The sequence below is a fragment of the Pseudophryne corroboree genome, chromosome 3 (assembly GCF_028390025.1).
Source record: "Pseudophryne corroboree isolate aPseCor3 chromosome 3, aPseCor3.hap2, whole genome shotgun sequence".
NCBI lineage: Eukaryota > Metazoa > Chordata > Amphibia > Anura > Myobatrachidae > Pseudophryne > Pseudophryne corroboree.
The window spans coordinates 322,262,986-322,278,363 of NC_086446.1; the positions used below are offsets into that span (position 1 = coordinate 322,262,986).

The window sequence follows — 15,378 nt, forward strand, 5'->3', positions numbered from 1 at the left end:
AGAGACTCTGAAGCCTTCTGCCGTCACTGAAGTCTTCTGTTCTTCTAATACTCACCCGGCTTCTTTCTTCTGGCTCTGTGAGGGGGCGAACCAAGTGATCAGACCCTCTGGAGCTAATGGTGTCCAGTAGCCTAAGAAGCAGAGCCTTGAAACTCACAGAAGTAGGTCTGCTTCTCTCCCCTCACTCCCACGATGCAGGGAGCCTGTAGCCAGCAGGTCTCCCTGAAAATAATAAACCTAACATAAAGTCTTTTCAGAGAAACTCAGGAGAGCTCCCCTAGTGTGTGTCCAGTCTCTGGGCACAGAGTCTAACTGGAGTCTGGAGGAGGGGCATAGAGGGAGGAGCCAGTTCACACCCATTCAGAGTCTTATAGTGTGCCTATGTCTGCTGCGGATCCCGTCTATACCCCCCCCCCCCATGGTCCTTTTGGAGTTCCCAGCATCCTCTAGGACGTATGAGAAAACATCCTTATACTGCAGCGTCCTATGTCCTGCTGTCAGTCCACCTTCTCCCTCCGCCATCAACATTCCCCACTCCCTAGCCGCAGCGCAGGTGGAACAAAAGCTGCTGTGGCCACCGGCATAGATGTGTATGAAAGCGGCGCAGCGGAAGGCTTTCATAGCCCTCCCTACGCCTCATACTCTCTGAGCCCCAGAGCCTCCTCTGTGCGTGAAGTCACAGAAGTGCCTCCCCGCCACAGCCGTGCCCAGATCCCCAGAGGCCCTGACTCTGCAACACAGCACCTGGGCTGCCGGCCTGGAAGCCCCGAGATGGCTAATTAACGGACAGAGTGGATGATATCGCGGAGGGGAATGTCTGGACGCTGAATCAATGTAAAAGGTGACAGTGCTGTGCAGTGCAGTGGGTGTGCAGTCAGGGCCGGTGCTACGGTGCTCGGCACTCCCCTGCAAACTATACATTTGCACCCTTGCATACTTTACAAACAAACAGCGCACATAATACCCCCTGTAGCAGAGACACTTACACATGTAATGCCCCCTGTACCAGAGACGCTTACACATGTAACGCCCCCTGAACCAGGGACGCTTACACATGGCATATTCCCCTGTACCAGTGACGCTTACACAAGTAACACCCCCTGTAGCAGTGACGCTTACACATGTAACGCCTCCTGTACCAGTGCCGCTTACACACGTAACGCCCCCCTGTACCATTGACGCTTACACACGTAACGCCCCCTGTAGCAGTGATGCTTACACACATAATGCCCCCTGTAGCAGTGATGCTTGCGCACGTAACGCCCCCTGTAGCAGTGCCACTTAGACACGTAACGCCCTCTGTACCAGTGCCGCTTAGACCGTAACGCCCCCTGTACCAGTGCCGCTTACACACGTAACGCCTCCCCTGTACCAGTGATGCCTACACACGTAACGCCCCCCCCCCCGTACCAGTGATGCTTAAACACGCAACGCCCCCTGTACAAGTGCCGCTTACACACGTAATGCCCCCTGTAGCAGTGATGCTTACACACGTAACGCCCGCTGTACCAGTGATGCTTACACACGTAACGCCCGCTGTACCAGTGATGCTTACACACATAACGCCCGCTGTACCAGTGATGCTTACACACGTAATGCCCTCTGTACCAGTGCCGCTTAGACATGTAACGCCCCTTGTACCAGTGCCGCTTAGACACATAACGCCCCCTGTAGCAGTGATGCTTACACACGTAACGCCCCCTGTAGCAGTGACGCTTACACACGTAATGCCCCCTGTAGCAGTGACGCTTACACACATAATGCCCCCCCTGTACCAGTGCCGCTTACACAAGTAACGCCCCCTGTACCAGTGCCGCTTACACACGTAACGCCTCCCCTGTACCAGTGATGCCTACACACGTAACGCCCCCCCCCCATTCCAGTGATGCTTAAACACGTAACGCCCCCTGTACAAGTGCCGCTTACACACGTAATGCCCCCTGTAGCAGTGATGCTTACACACGTAACGCCCGCTGTACCAGTGATGCTTACACACGTAACGCCCGCTGTACCAGTGATGCTTACACACGTAACGCCCGCTGTACCAGTGATGCTTACACACATAACGCCCGCTGTACCAGTGATGCTTACACACGTAACGCCCCTTGTACCAGTGCCGCTTAGACACATAACGCCCCCTGTAGCAGTGATGCTTACACACGTAACGCCCCCTGTAGCAGTGACGCTTACACACGAAATGCCCCCTGTAGCAGTGACGCTTACACACATAATGCCCCCCCTGTACCAGTGCCGCTTACACAAGTAACGCCCCCTGTACCAGTGCCGCTTACACACGTAACGCCCCCTGTACCAGTGCCGCTTACACACGTAACGCTCCCTGTACCAGTGCCGCTTACACCCCCTGTACCAGTGACGCTTACACACGTAACGCCCCTGTACCAGTGCCGCTCACACACGTAATGCCCCCTGTAGCAGTGACGCTTACACACGTAACGCCCGCTGTACCAGTGACGCTTACACGCGTAACGCCCCCTGTACCAGTGACGCTTACACACGTAACGCCCCCTGTACCAGTGACGCTTACACACGTAACTCCCCCTGTACCAGTGACACTTACACACGTAACGCCTCCTGTACCAGTGACGCTTACACACATTATGCAGCAGTCACACATACACACACACACACACACACACAACAGACACATATATATATATATATATATACAAACACACACACATACATACTGTACATACATTACACACATACACAGTCACACATATATACAGTATACACAGACACTGTATTTACATACACTCACTCTCTTTCCACACTTATCTAATGAAGTCTGGCTGGCCGAAGCTGTAGCAGTTCATCCTCCTGTTGCAGCATGGTCCCGTCTAGCTCCGCCCCCTTTGGCTTACGCCCGGCCACTGAATGTCACACAGGGGAGGGGAGGGGGAGAGGAGGTTTTGTGCTGCCGGCGCCGAGGGGGAGAGGAGGTTTTGTGCTGCCAGCGCCGCTGCATGTGTGACAGCAGCCGGCAGCACCAGCAGGGATAGCAGCAGCAGCTCAGCACAGGGATACAGAGCAGGGAGAACGCCTCTCCTTCCTGGTGCCTCCCTGCACTGCATCCCTTTGCTAAGTGGCTAGCGCCGGGCCTGTGTGCAGTGTCACTGACACTGCACGGCACTCTCACCTTTCACATTGATTCAGCGAGTCACTCAGTTCTGCCAGCCAGTCACTATTGTTAGCACCAGTGTCCCAATGCGCCACATTACAGGGAAGTAGACGCACTAAATAAACTATAGCTCCCAGCAGCCCTTAGCGCTGAAGCATTCCGGCCCTTAGGGCTGCTGGGAGCTGTAGTTTATTGCGTACATCTTCTTCTCTGTAATGCGGCGCATTGGGACACCGGCGCTAACAATAGTGATTGCCCGCTGTGCGAGTCTCTGGGAGAGCCACTGCCAAAGGGAGGACAGCAGCTTAGCTGCTGACAGGAGGAGAAGCAGGATAAGCATTACCCGCCCCTCCCCGACTCATAGTACCTCCGAGCCCCATCCGCGGCACCCTCACACACCCCCTCCAGCACCCGTGGTAGCTCCGGACCCCCTCCCCCACCCGCAGTACCCCGCACCCGTACCTCCCGCCACACCACCGCATCCGCCCCTCCCCCACTTGGGGCAACCCCGCAACTGCTCCTCCCCCACCCGCAGTGGATCCGGACCACCATCCGCGGCACCCACGCACCCTCCACCACCTGCGGCACCACCCCCTCCCCCACCTGCATCACCACTGCAACCGCCCCTCCCACGGCACCCCAGGATCCCATCCGTCTCTTCCCCGCACCCCCTACTCCCCCAACCAAAGCACCTACTAGGTGAATCACCTAGTATTCAATATAATTCCTGTAATGAGTCACATGCAATGGTGAGTAACTGCATATGCATAATGAGTCCTATGATTTATACATTTCATAAGTTTGGTTATTTCTGGCACAATTACCATGATAGTGTCCTTCCTATATCCAGATGCAACAAAAGCAAGTTCTGAAGAACAATGTTGTATTAATAACTTTATTTCCAAATCCACTTATACAGCAACAGACCGTGTGAACCAGCTGGTCAGACACGACACAGAATATGGACAGCCACAGACACAACGGAGAGAAAAGGGGTGTATAGTGTGGAGGTGGGGGGTTGATTTACCCATGACCTTAACAGAGGGGAGAAAGGCAATACTGAAATTAGAAGAGAATGGGAAAATAGAGGAGCTTGTGGACAATAGTCTGCAGAAAAAAAAGAACTAGCAGCCACTGCGATTTCTTCACTTCGTTTATAAGTCACACACCAAGCGGAGAGATTGAGGAGACTCCTGGGTCAGTTTTTTATTTATTTTGAGGACAGGAGAGTGCAAACTAGTGCCAGGTTACATTTACAGATGGTGAAACTTTATTACTACGCTCAACAGTGTGAGTTGACCGGTTAACTGCCGGAGCTGTCTAAACACCTTTATTCTAGTAGCTGGGCGTAGGGGTTAACACGTTACATGCCAGTGACGGGGTGTAGTTTTAAAGAAAATCACCTGTAACATGAAACAAAGGGACAGTAGAAGGTCACCTGTGACCATACTAGATCTCTGGCAGTGCACAGAATATAAATTTTACGCAAGCTTTGGTTTACCCTTACTTAAGATGGAGAGTGATCTATAGAAAGAAACGGAGCACGTAAAGTATATTTTGTGTTTCTCGCAAACATGCAAAACACTTCATGTTCATTCACCTATAGTTATTTTTAGGGGGTTAGACGTATGTGCAGAATTGAGTATTTATTAATACAGTGTTACAAGGCAGGGACCAGAGAACTGAACAAGTTATGTAAATAGTACGGATGCCTCTCTTCCTCGTGTATCTTCCACAGTCTGTATAGTGGTGGTCTATCATTGTGCATGGCAAGTAACTAGACAAATTAAAGGACTTAAGACTTGCTCTCCATCTCTAAATGTTCGGATGCACGTGGGCACTTAGTATTAACACTCGCCTCAAACACCCCTTCCTTATCTTATGCAAACAAAATATACATAAACATCAATAATACACCTGTATGTTTCTCCCCTCTGCTACTAATAGATGGGGGAAGAGGTCTTCCAAGGATGGGATGTGTAATAAATAAGTATACAAGAGACAGTTTCATTATTCAATTGCTTGTGGGCATTTCTTTATGCAGTTTCCCTTTTTTCTTTTTTGCATGTTGAACACATCTCTCACACCTTCAGCTTTTCTCCTCCCATACTGGAAGCAGCACATCACAAGCCTTGCTTAGCGAGGGAGGCGGAGACTTGGTCAGCCAGTGTAGAGAGTTGCGGGGAGTCGGACATGTTGATGCTGCCTGTAGAGGAGACGTTGCTGAGACGACGGGGGGATGTGTCTCCGGATGGGTTGGGAGACTTGTAGACGATCTCTGCTCCGTGGTCCGTTTTGGCTTTTGCATTCTCCCGGAAACTTAGTTTGTGGGTCTCAATCTGTGCAAATGGAAGGGGAGCTGATGAGTATCTCTAAAGCATTAATTGCCTTGTTTAATTAGGTGGGTCCAAATCCATTCTCATTATTATTGTTACTGCCCACATAATGGTTGCCATATTCTTACAATGCTGGCACTGCTTCTTATTGATTGGCACATCACAAGGCAACCAATGTATCATGCTATCCATTTGTTCTAAAATTAGGGACCGGTTTTGGATTTTGAAGTAAGGGGGAAAAAAAAAAACAAGACACCCCATCTAAAATAAGAATTTACTTACCGATAATTCTATTTCTCGGAGTCCGTAGTGGATGCTGGGGTTCCTGAAAGGACCATGGGGAATAGCGGCTCCGCAGGAGACAGGGCACAAAAGTAAAGCTTTCCGATCAGGTGGTGTGCACTGGCTCCTCCTCCAAGCCAGTTAGGTACTGTGCCCGGACGAGCGTACACAATAAGGGAGGAATTTTGAATCCCGGGTAAGACTCATACCAGCCACACCAATCACACCGTACAACTTGTGATCTAAACCCAGTTAACAGTATGATAACAGCGGAGCCTCTGAAAAGATGGCTCACAACAATAATAACCCGATTTTTGTAACTATGTACAAGTATTGCAGATAATCCGCACTTGGGATGGGCGCCCAGCATCCACTACGGACTCCGAGAAATAGAATTATCGGTAAGTAAATTCTTATTTTCTCTATCGTCCTAGTGGATGCTGGGGTTCCTGAAAGGACCATGGGGATTATACCAAAGCTCCCAAACGGGCGGGAGAGTGCGGATGACTCTGCAGCACCGAATGAGAGAACTCCAGGTCCTCCTTAGCCAGGGTATCAAATTTGTAGAATTTAGCAAACGTGTTTGCCCCTGACCAAGTAGCTGCTCGGCAAAGTTGTAAAGCAGAGACCCCTCGGGCAGCCGCCCAAGATGAGCCCACCTTCCTTGTGGAATGGGCATTTACAGATTTTGGCTGTGGCAGGCCTGCCACAGAATGTGCAAGCTGAATTGTATTACACATCCAACTAGTAATAGTCTGCTTAGAAGCAAGAGCACCCAGTTTGTTGGGTGCATACAGGATAACAGCAAGTCAGTTTTCCTGACTCCAGCCGTCCTGGAACATATTTTCAGGGCCCTGACAACATCTAGCAACTTGGAGTCCTCCAAGTCCCTAGTAGGTGCAAGGCACCACAATAAGCTGGTTCAGGTGAAACACTGACACCACCTTAGGGAGAGAACTGGGGACGAGTCCGCAGCTCTGCCCTGTCCGAATGGACAAACAGATATGGGCTTTTTTGAGAAAAAACCACCAATTTGACACTCGCCTGGTCCAGGCCAGGGCCAAGAGCATGGTCACTTTTCATGTGAGATGCTTCAAATCTACAGATTTGACTGGTTTTAAACCAATGTGATTTGAGGAATCCCAGAACTACGTTGAGATCCCACAGTGCCACTGGAGGCACAAAAGGGGGTTGTATATGCAATACTCCCTTGACAAACTTCTGGACTTCAGGAACTGAAGCCAATTCTTTCTGGAAGAAAAACGACAGGGCCGAAATTTGAACCTTAATGGACCCCAATTTGAGGCCCATAGACACTCCTGTTTGCAGGAAATGCAGGAAACGACCGAGTTGAAATTTCTTTGTGGGGCCTTCCTGGCCTCACACCACGTAACATATTTTCGCCACATGTGGTGATAATGTTGTGCGGTCACCTCCTTACTGGCTTTGACCAGGGTAGGAATGACCTCTTCCGGAATGCCTTTTTCCCTTAGGATCCGGCTTTCCACCGCCATGCCGACAAACGCAGCTGCGGTAAGTCTTGGAACAGACATGGTACTTGCTGAAGCAAGTCCCTTCTTAGCGGCAGAGGCCATAAGACCTCTGTAAGCATCTCTTGAAGTTCCGGGTACCAAGTCCTTCTTGGCCAATCCGGAGCCATGAGTATAGTTCTTACTCCTCTACGTCTTATAATTCTCAGCACCTTAGGTATGAGAAGCAGAGGAGGGAACACATACACCGACTGGTACACCCACGGTGTTACCAGAACGTCCACAGCTATTGCCTGAGGGTCTCTTGACCTGGCGCAATACCTGTCCCGTTTTTTGTTCAGACGGGACGCCATCATGTCTACCTTTGGTATTTCCCAACGGTTTACAATCATGTGGAAAAAACTTCCCGATGAAGTTTCCACTCTCCCGGGTGGAGGTCGTTCCCACTGGATCAATACCGGCTGACCTTGAAGCAGAGGTCTTGCTAAGCTTAGAGCATTATAAATTTACCCTTAGCTCCAGTATATTTATGTGGAGAAAAGTCTCCAGACTTGATCACACTCCCTGGAAATTTTTATTCCTTGTGTGACTGCTCCCCAGCCTCTCGGGCTGGGCTCCGTGGTCACCAGCATCCAATCCTGAATGCCGAATCTGCGGCCCTCTAGAAGATGAGCACTCTATAACCACCACAGGAGAGACACCCTTGTCCTTGGATATAGGGTTATCCGCTGATGCATCTGAAGATGCGATCCGGGCCATTTGTCCAGCAGATCCCACTGAAAAGTTCTTGCGTGAAATCTGCCGAATGGAATTGCTTCGTAGGAAGCCACCATTTTTACCAGGACCCTTGTGCAATGATGCACTGTTTTTAGGAGGTTCCTGACTAGCTCGGATAACTCCCTGGCTTTCTCTTCCGGGAGAAACACCTTTTTCTGGACTGTGTCCAGAATCATCCCTAGGCACAGCAGACGTGTCGTCGGATCAGCTGCGATTTTGGAATATTTAGAATCCACCCGTGCTGTTGTAGCAGTATCCGAGATAGTGCTACTCCGACCTCCAACTGTTCCCTGGACTATGCCCTTATCAGGAGATCGTCCAAGTAAGGGATACTTAAGACGCCTTTTCTTCGAAGAAGAATCATCATTTCGGCCATTACCTTGGTAAAGACCCGGGGTGCCGTGGACAATCCAAACGGCAGCGTCTGAAACTGATAGTGACAGTTCTGCACCACGAACCTGAGGTACCCTTAGTGAGAAGGGCAAATTTGGGACATAGAGGTAAGCATCCCTGATGTCCCGGGACACTATATAGTCCTCTTCTTCCTGGTTCGTTATCACTGCTCTGAGTGACTCCATCTTGATTTGAACCTTTGTAAGTGTTCAAAAAAAAATTTTTAGAATAAGTCTCACCTAGCCTTCTGGCTTCAGTACCACAATATAGTGTGGAATAATACCCCTTTTCTTGTAGTGGGAGGGGTAATTTAGTTATCACCTGCTGGGAATACAGCTTGTGAATTTTTTCCCATACTGCCTCCTTGTCGGAGGGAGACCTTGGTAAAGCAGACTTCAGGAGCCTGCGAAGGGGAAACGTCTCGACCTTCCAATCTGTACCCCTGGGATACTACTTGTAGGATCCAGGGGTCCTGTACGGTCTCAGCGCCATGCTGAGAACTTGTCAGAAGCGGTGGAACGCTTCTGTTCCTGGGAATGGGCTGCCTGCTGCAGTCTTCTTCCCTTTCCTCTATCCCTGGGCAGATATGATCTTATAGGGACGAGAGGACTGAGGCTGAAAAGACGGTGTCTTTTTCTGCAGAGATGTGACTTAGGGTAAAAAACGGTGGATTTTCCAGCAGTTGCCGTGGCCACCAGGTCCGATGGACCGACCCCAAATAACTCCTCTTCCTTTATACGGCAATACACCTTTGTGCCGTTTGGAATCTGCATCACCTGACCACTGTCGTGTCCATAACATCTTTTGGCAGTTATGGACATCGCATTTACTCATGATGCCAGAGTGCAAATATCCCTCTGTGCATCTCGCATATATAGAAATGCATCCTTTAAATGCTCTATAGTCAATAAAATACTGTCCCTGTCAAGGGTATCAATATTTTTAGTCAGGGAATCCGACCAAGCCACCCCAGCTCTGCACATCCAGGCTGAGGCGATCGCTGGTCGCAGTATAACACCAGTATGTGTGTATATACTTTTTATGATATTTTTCCAGCCTCCTGTCAGCTGGTCCTTGAGGACGGCCCTATCTATAGACGGTACCGCCACTTGTTTTGATAAGCGTGTGAGCGCCTTATCCACCTTAAGGGGTGTTTCCCAACGCGCCCTAACTTCTGGCGGGAAAGGGTATACCGCCCATAATTTTCTATCGGGGGGAACCCACGCATCATCACACACTTTATTTAATTTATCTGATTCAGGAAAAACTATGGTAGTTTTTTCACATCCCACATAATACCCTCTTTTGTGGTACTTGTAGTATCAGAAATATGTAACACCTCCTTCATTGCCTTTAACGTGTGGCCCTAATAAGGAATACGTTTGTTTATTCACCGTCGACACTGGATTCAGTGTCCCTGTTTGTGTCTGTGTCGACCGACTAAAGTAAACGGGCGTTTTAAAAACCCCTGACGGTGTTTTTGAGACGTCTGGACCGGTACTAATTGTTTGTCGGCCGTCTCATGTCGTCAACCGACCTTGCAGCGTGTTGACATTATCACGTAATTTCCTAAATAAGCCATCCATTCCGGTGTCGACTCCCTAGAGAGTGACATCACCATTACAGGCAATTGCTCCGCCTCCTCACCAACATCGTCCTCCTACATGTCGACACACACGTACCGACACACAGCACACACACAGGGAATGCTCTGATAGAGGACAGGACCCACTAGCCCTTTGGAGAGACAGAGGGAGAGTTTGCCAGCACACACCAAAAACGCTATAATTATATAGGGACAACCTTATATAAGTGTTTTCCCATATAGCATCTTAATATATATAAGCATATCGCCAAATTAGTGCCCCCCCTCTCTGTTTTAACCCTGTTTCTGTAGTGCAGTGCAGGGGAGAGCCTGGGAGCCTTCCCTCCAGCCTTTCTGTGAGGGAAAATGGCGCTGTGTGCTGAGGAGATAGGCCCCGCCCCTTTTTCGGCGGCCTCGTCTCCCGCTCTTAACGGATTCTGGCAGGGGTTAAATATCTCCATATAGCCTCCGGAGGCTATATGTGAGGTATTTTTAGCCAAAATAGGTATTCATTTGCCTCCCAGGGCGCCCCCCTCCCAGCGCCCTGCACCCTCAGTGACTGCCGTGTGAAGTGTGCTGAGAGGAAAATGGCGCACAGCTGCAGTGCTGTGCGCTACCTTTAGAAGACTGAGGAGTCTTCTGCCGCCGATTCTGGACCTCTTCTTACTTCAGCATCTGCAAGGGGGCCGGCGGCGCGGCTCCGGTGACCATCCAGGCTGTACCTGTGATCGTCCCTCTGGAGCTGATGTCCAGTAGCCAAGAAGCCAATCCATCCTGCACGCAGGTGAGTTCACTTCTTCTCCCCTCTGTCCCTCGTTGCAGTGATCCTGTTGCCAGCAGGACTCACTGTAAAGTAAAAAACCTAAGCTAAACTTTCTCTAAGCAGCTCTTTAGGAGAGCCACCTAGAATTGCACCCTTCTCGGCCGGGCACAAAAATCTAACTGGCTTGGAGGAGGGTCATAGGGGGAGGAGCCAGTGCACACCACCTGATCGGAAAGCTTTACTTTTGTGCCCTGTCTCCTGCGGAGCCGCTATTCCCCATGGTCCTTTCAGGAACCCCAGCATCCACTAGGACGATAGAGAAATCTTGGCACGTTACATCTGCCCCACTTGCAGTGCAACATGGTTTTGCCCAGGTGCACAATTGCTTGTTTTTTTTTGCTTTACTTCCAAATCTGAATCAGGCCTTACGTTTGGTTTTACTTAGTCCCCTCCCGCCACTGTATATTTCTGCAGAGGGGCGGGGGGATTGGGGCATTTTGTGGGTTGAAATAAAATGTATGATGCTTCATGTTATGTAAAAGGAATTTATGACCATCCCTAGGCACTCTATAGCTAAATTAATTTCTCGTACATTGGACCAGTCCACAAAATACCTACACCCATTGTGTGTGACAAGTGCACGGTAAGGGCCATAGCAGGGATTTTATCACCAGTTGCCTGCTTCAGCAATACCAATGAAATCATTTTCCAGAATTGGCTGAGGCAGGTTTATTGTGAGCAGGTATAATACACTAGAAATCCCTGTGAGCTGTTCATGCAGTTGGGCTTTTCATCATCAATGGGGGTAATTCAGACCTGATCGCTGGGCAGCGATTTTTGCTGTCATGCAATCTGATAGTCGCCGCCTACAGGGGGAGTGTATTTTAGCTGTGCAAGTGTATGAACGCATGTGTAGCAGAGCTTTACAAACTGATATTGTGCAGTCTCTGCGCAGCCCAGGACTTACTCAGCCGCTGCGAGGGCTTCAGCCTGTCAGGGACTGGAACTGACGCCAGGAACCCTCCCTGCAAACGCTTGGACATGCCTGCGTTTTTCCAGACACTCCCAGAAAACGGTCAGTTGCCAACCACAAACGCCTTCTTCCTGTCAATCTCCTTGCGATAGCCAGTGCGTTCGGAAATTTCGTACCATCCTGTCGCTGACCAATGATCCCCGTTGCTGCAGTTCGTCGCGCCTGCGCATTGCGCAGTACAGATCTGATCGCAGGCTGTGAGAAAACGCAGCCTAGCGATCCGGTCTGAATCGCCCCAATAAGTCATATGATGAGTAGGTAGTGCTAGCTTCAGTCACATGATCTCACAAGTGCTAAAGATTATTTAAAAAACATTTTTGGAAATGGGTGGGTAGCCTAATTATGTAATAAAACATTCAAATTCTAAAGATATTGTGCTGGGGGGGGGGGGGGAAGGTTTGGATGCTCATTTCCCGCAGCCGTAAAAAATGAGCGATCTAACTAGATTTGGCATGCATGCCAACTCTAGAGTCAGCGATAGCGGCACACGGGACCGCGCAACGCTATCGCTATGGGCATACACACGGAGAGATCCGTGCATAATTTCTATCTAGTCAGATTGCTTAGAATTTAAGCACGGATATCTCCATGTGTATCGCCTTTACTTGACTAAAGTTAGCTACGTAGAGCTGTAGCCTTGTGATCTATCATTGAGGCTGATTGCACTCTGGGGGTCATTCCGAGTTGATCGCACGTAGTAACTTTTTGCTGCTCCTGCGATCAACTAGACGCCGCCTATGGGGGTGTGTATTTTGGCATAGCAGGGCTGCGATAGCTTGTGCAGACCTGCTATGTTAAAAAAGTTTTGTGTAAAACAAGACTAGCCCTGCAGTTACTTACCCTGTGCGATGGATCCAGCGATGAAGGGCCCAGATTTGACGTCAGACATCCACCCTCCAAACGCCTGGACACGCCTGCGTTCTTATCTCCACTCCCGGAAAACGGTAAGTTGACGCCTCGGAACTCCTTCATCCTGTCAATCTTCTTGCAGTCACCACTGTGACTACTTTCTTTGTACGCAGCGTCGCTACCCGACGTCGGCTGTCGTCGGGCAACGACGCGTCTGCGCAATGCGGCCACCGCGGATGCGCAGTTACGACCCGTTCGCACCGCTGCATTGAACCGCAGCGTGCAAACGGGTCGGAATGACCCCCTCTGTCAATTGATTCAGACAGGAAGTGTGGTGTGCAAGGGAAAATTGCTTCCAATATGATTAAAGCCTAACCTCTTTGATGACACGTCTGACATGTTTATGAATGTTTGTTATTCCTTTGTATTTGACATCAGGTATTTTTGGCATATATGCCTGCATTCAAAGAATATAAGGGAGACCTATGCTTAATGAGGAGACTTTGAAGATCTGAGAGCAGGGCGCTGGTCAGGAATTGTACTGCTTTCCTAACCACCCAATGATATAAATTCCATTATCAAGACATGCCCATTTGTTTTTTTTTCTTTTTTCTTCTCTCACCCTCTGTCCTTTGCATTTCTTAGATGGCTGGTATAAAATCTAGGCAGTATGATTTTAAAACTGAGTACCATGACAAAAACCCCAATGATGTAGTAGGCAAAGAGGAATGCCTGTCTGAGCACCACTTTCACCAGCCTCTATGGCGTGACATCCCATGCTGACAGACTGAGAGGCTCTGTCTCTCTACCAAACTGAAAGTGCTGTGTGCCTGCACTGCTGTCTGACCTCACCCCCTCACATGACATGTTGAGATCTGTGATGATTTGGCAGCAATACATGTTTTCCTTTCAGTGAGACATTGACAAAGATCTGTAGGAGGACAGCTAAGAAATGACTATCAGATGCGAGGTTATAATGTATTTAATTACCATTTAAAGGACAAACAAACATAGAATTGCTGCTTTTAGTGGGTGTTACTGCTTTCTTATGAATAAGTTATCCACTAGGTGGCGTGGGTTTCATAGTAACTTCTGCACTTAATGATTTACAGAGCGCCCAACATATTTGTAAATGGGGAGGCTGTAGGGCTCTGTTGTATCCTAGTTTCCCAGTACTGTCCCCATTCTTCTTTCCATGTTACTTAGACTTGTGCAAACACATTTAATAGTCATTGGCAATAGGTTCCTATTACTGTCATACCTGGCTTATTTGGACCCAAAAGCAGTGTCAATTTTATGGTGTAAGCCAGAGGTTCCCAAACGCAGTCCTCAAGGCACCCTAACAGTCCAGGTTTTAAGGATAACCAAGCTTGGGTGCAGGTGACTTAATTCGTACCTCAATCAATTTGATAAAACCATATATGCTCAGCCATGAATATTCATAAAACCTGAGCCATTAGGTTACATTGAGGACCGAGTTTGGGAACCTCTGGTCTAAGTAAATCTTACATCACACGTTTGTTCCTGTTTTTCACAAAACTAACAATGTAAATATATATATATATATATATATATATATATATATATATATATATATATATATATATATATATATAGATAGATAGATAGATAGATAGATAGATAGAAAGCAACTCATTTGCCAGTGTCTCAGCTGTCCTCTTACTGCAGTTACACTAAATCAGCCAGTGCATTATATTACACATACTATATTTGCGTATGTTTTCAATCTGTACATGTAAGACGTAAATGCATGTCGTCAGAGTATGGGGAGCAGAGGCTTATGCCTACATTCAGGGCAAACATGTATTCCAGATCCTAGCTTTCTTTCATTTCCAACTAGTCTGTCAGAGAAACAGTTACAGCACACTCTGGGACTCTGTACTCACCACTCTGGGTATATAGCAGGCTGGGTAACTCCGGCTCTTCAGGCAGGGGGGGAGGCAGGCCCTGGTAGAGTCTGCTTAAAGAGGAATTACTTCCCCTTGCCTGTTCCTCGTTCCCTTTCTCTCTCTGGAGGTGACAAGATGAGTTGGGGTAGGGTGAGGGGAGGGTGGGACTAGTTCCATCAGTATGAGAGGAGAGCATTATGGTATGAAAAATGAAATGAAAGCATGGTCCCATCAGGGATAGTTACAGGAATCTTGTTTACATTTATCTGTAAGTGTCCCACATCCTGTTTATAGTCCCTCACAAGGAACATCAGCAAATCACTCTGGAAATGTACAGGCATCCAGTACTCTGGAAGGCCTTGGCTATGATTTACTAAATGCTGGAGTGCCATGACTCTTGGACATGCTGACTTTCTACAGAGCACGCCTATGTTGAAATGTATTAAAATGTGTTAATAGCAGCCACACAGATTATATGTAATTGGATGTTTGCACATTGGCGCACATTCCACCCCATTATTAATAGAACCCTTCCATTGGATCTCAATCCGATTTCCATGTGTAATATAGAAGACGCTTCCTTGACTTTTCATAGATATTTTACATCCCTGATGGTACTAGGAATAGGAAATGGAAACTGTAATAAAAACAAATAATCAATGATGGTGAATAACATAAGGAGTAGGAAGAGAATGAAGTAAAAAGGTAGGGGAGGGTAGAAATGACATTTTAATGGTTTGATGAGAGAGAAAGGAAACATTTTAGTAAGATAGTTTGGCTGAAATATTCTGCAAATGTGGAAGCAGAAGTCAAGGAAT

General features: G+C 48.4%; 1 protein-coding gene across 11 annotated transcripts in view; it reads right to left on the minus strand.

Moving 5' to 3' along the window:
- Positions 1–4,023: 4,023 nt before the first annotated feature.
- Positions 4,024–15,378, minus strand: part of LOC135055432 (microtubule-associated protein tau-like) — a 151,291-nt gene continuing 139,936 nt past the window's right edge. For 9 of the 11 annotated variants that reach the window (XM_063959494.1, XM_063959493.1, XM_063959492.1 and 6 more), the window contains one exon: positions 4,024–5,481. In XM_063959494.1, coding sequence (XP_063815564.1) covers positions 5,266–5,481 — 216 coding nt within the window. In that variant the 3' untranslated portion in view covers positions 4,024–5,265. Of the gene's footprint in view, positions 5,482–14,557; positions 14,682–15,378 lie in introns of all 11 variants that reach the window. The other 2 variants (XM_063959495.1, XM_063959491.1) reach the window with 1 other exon arrangement.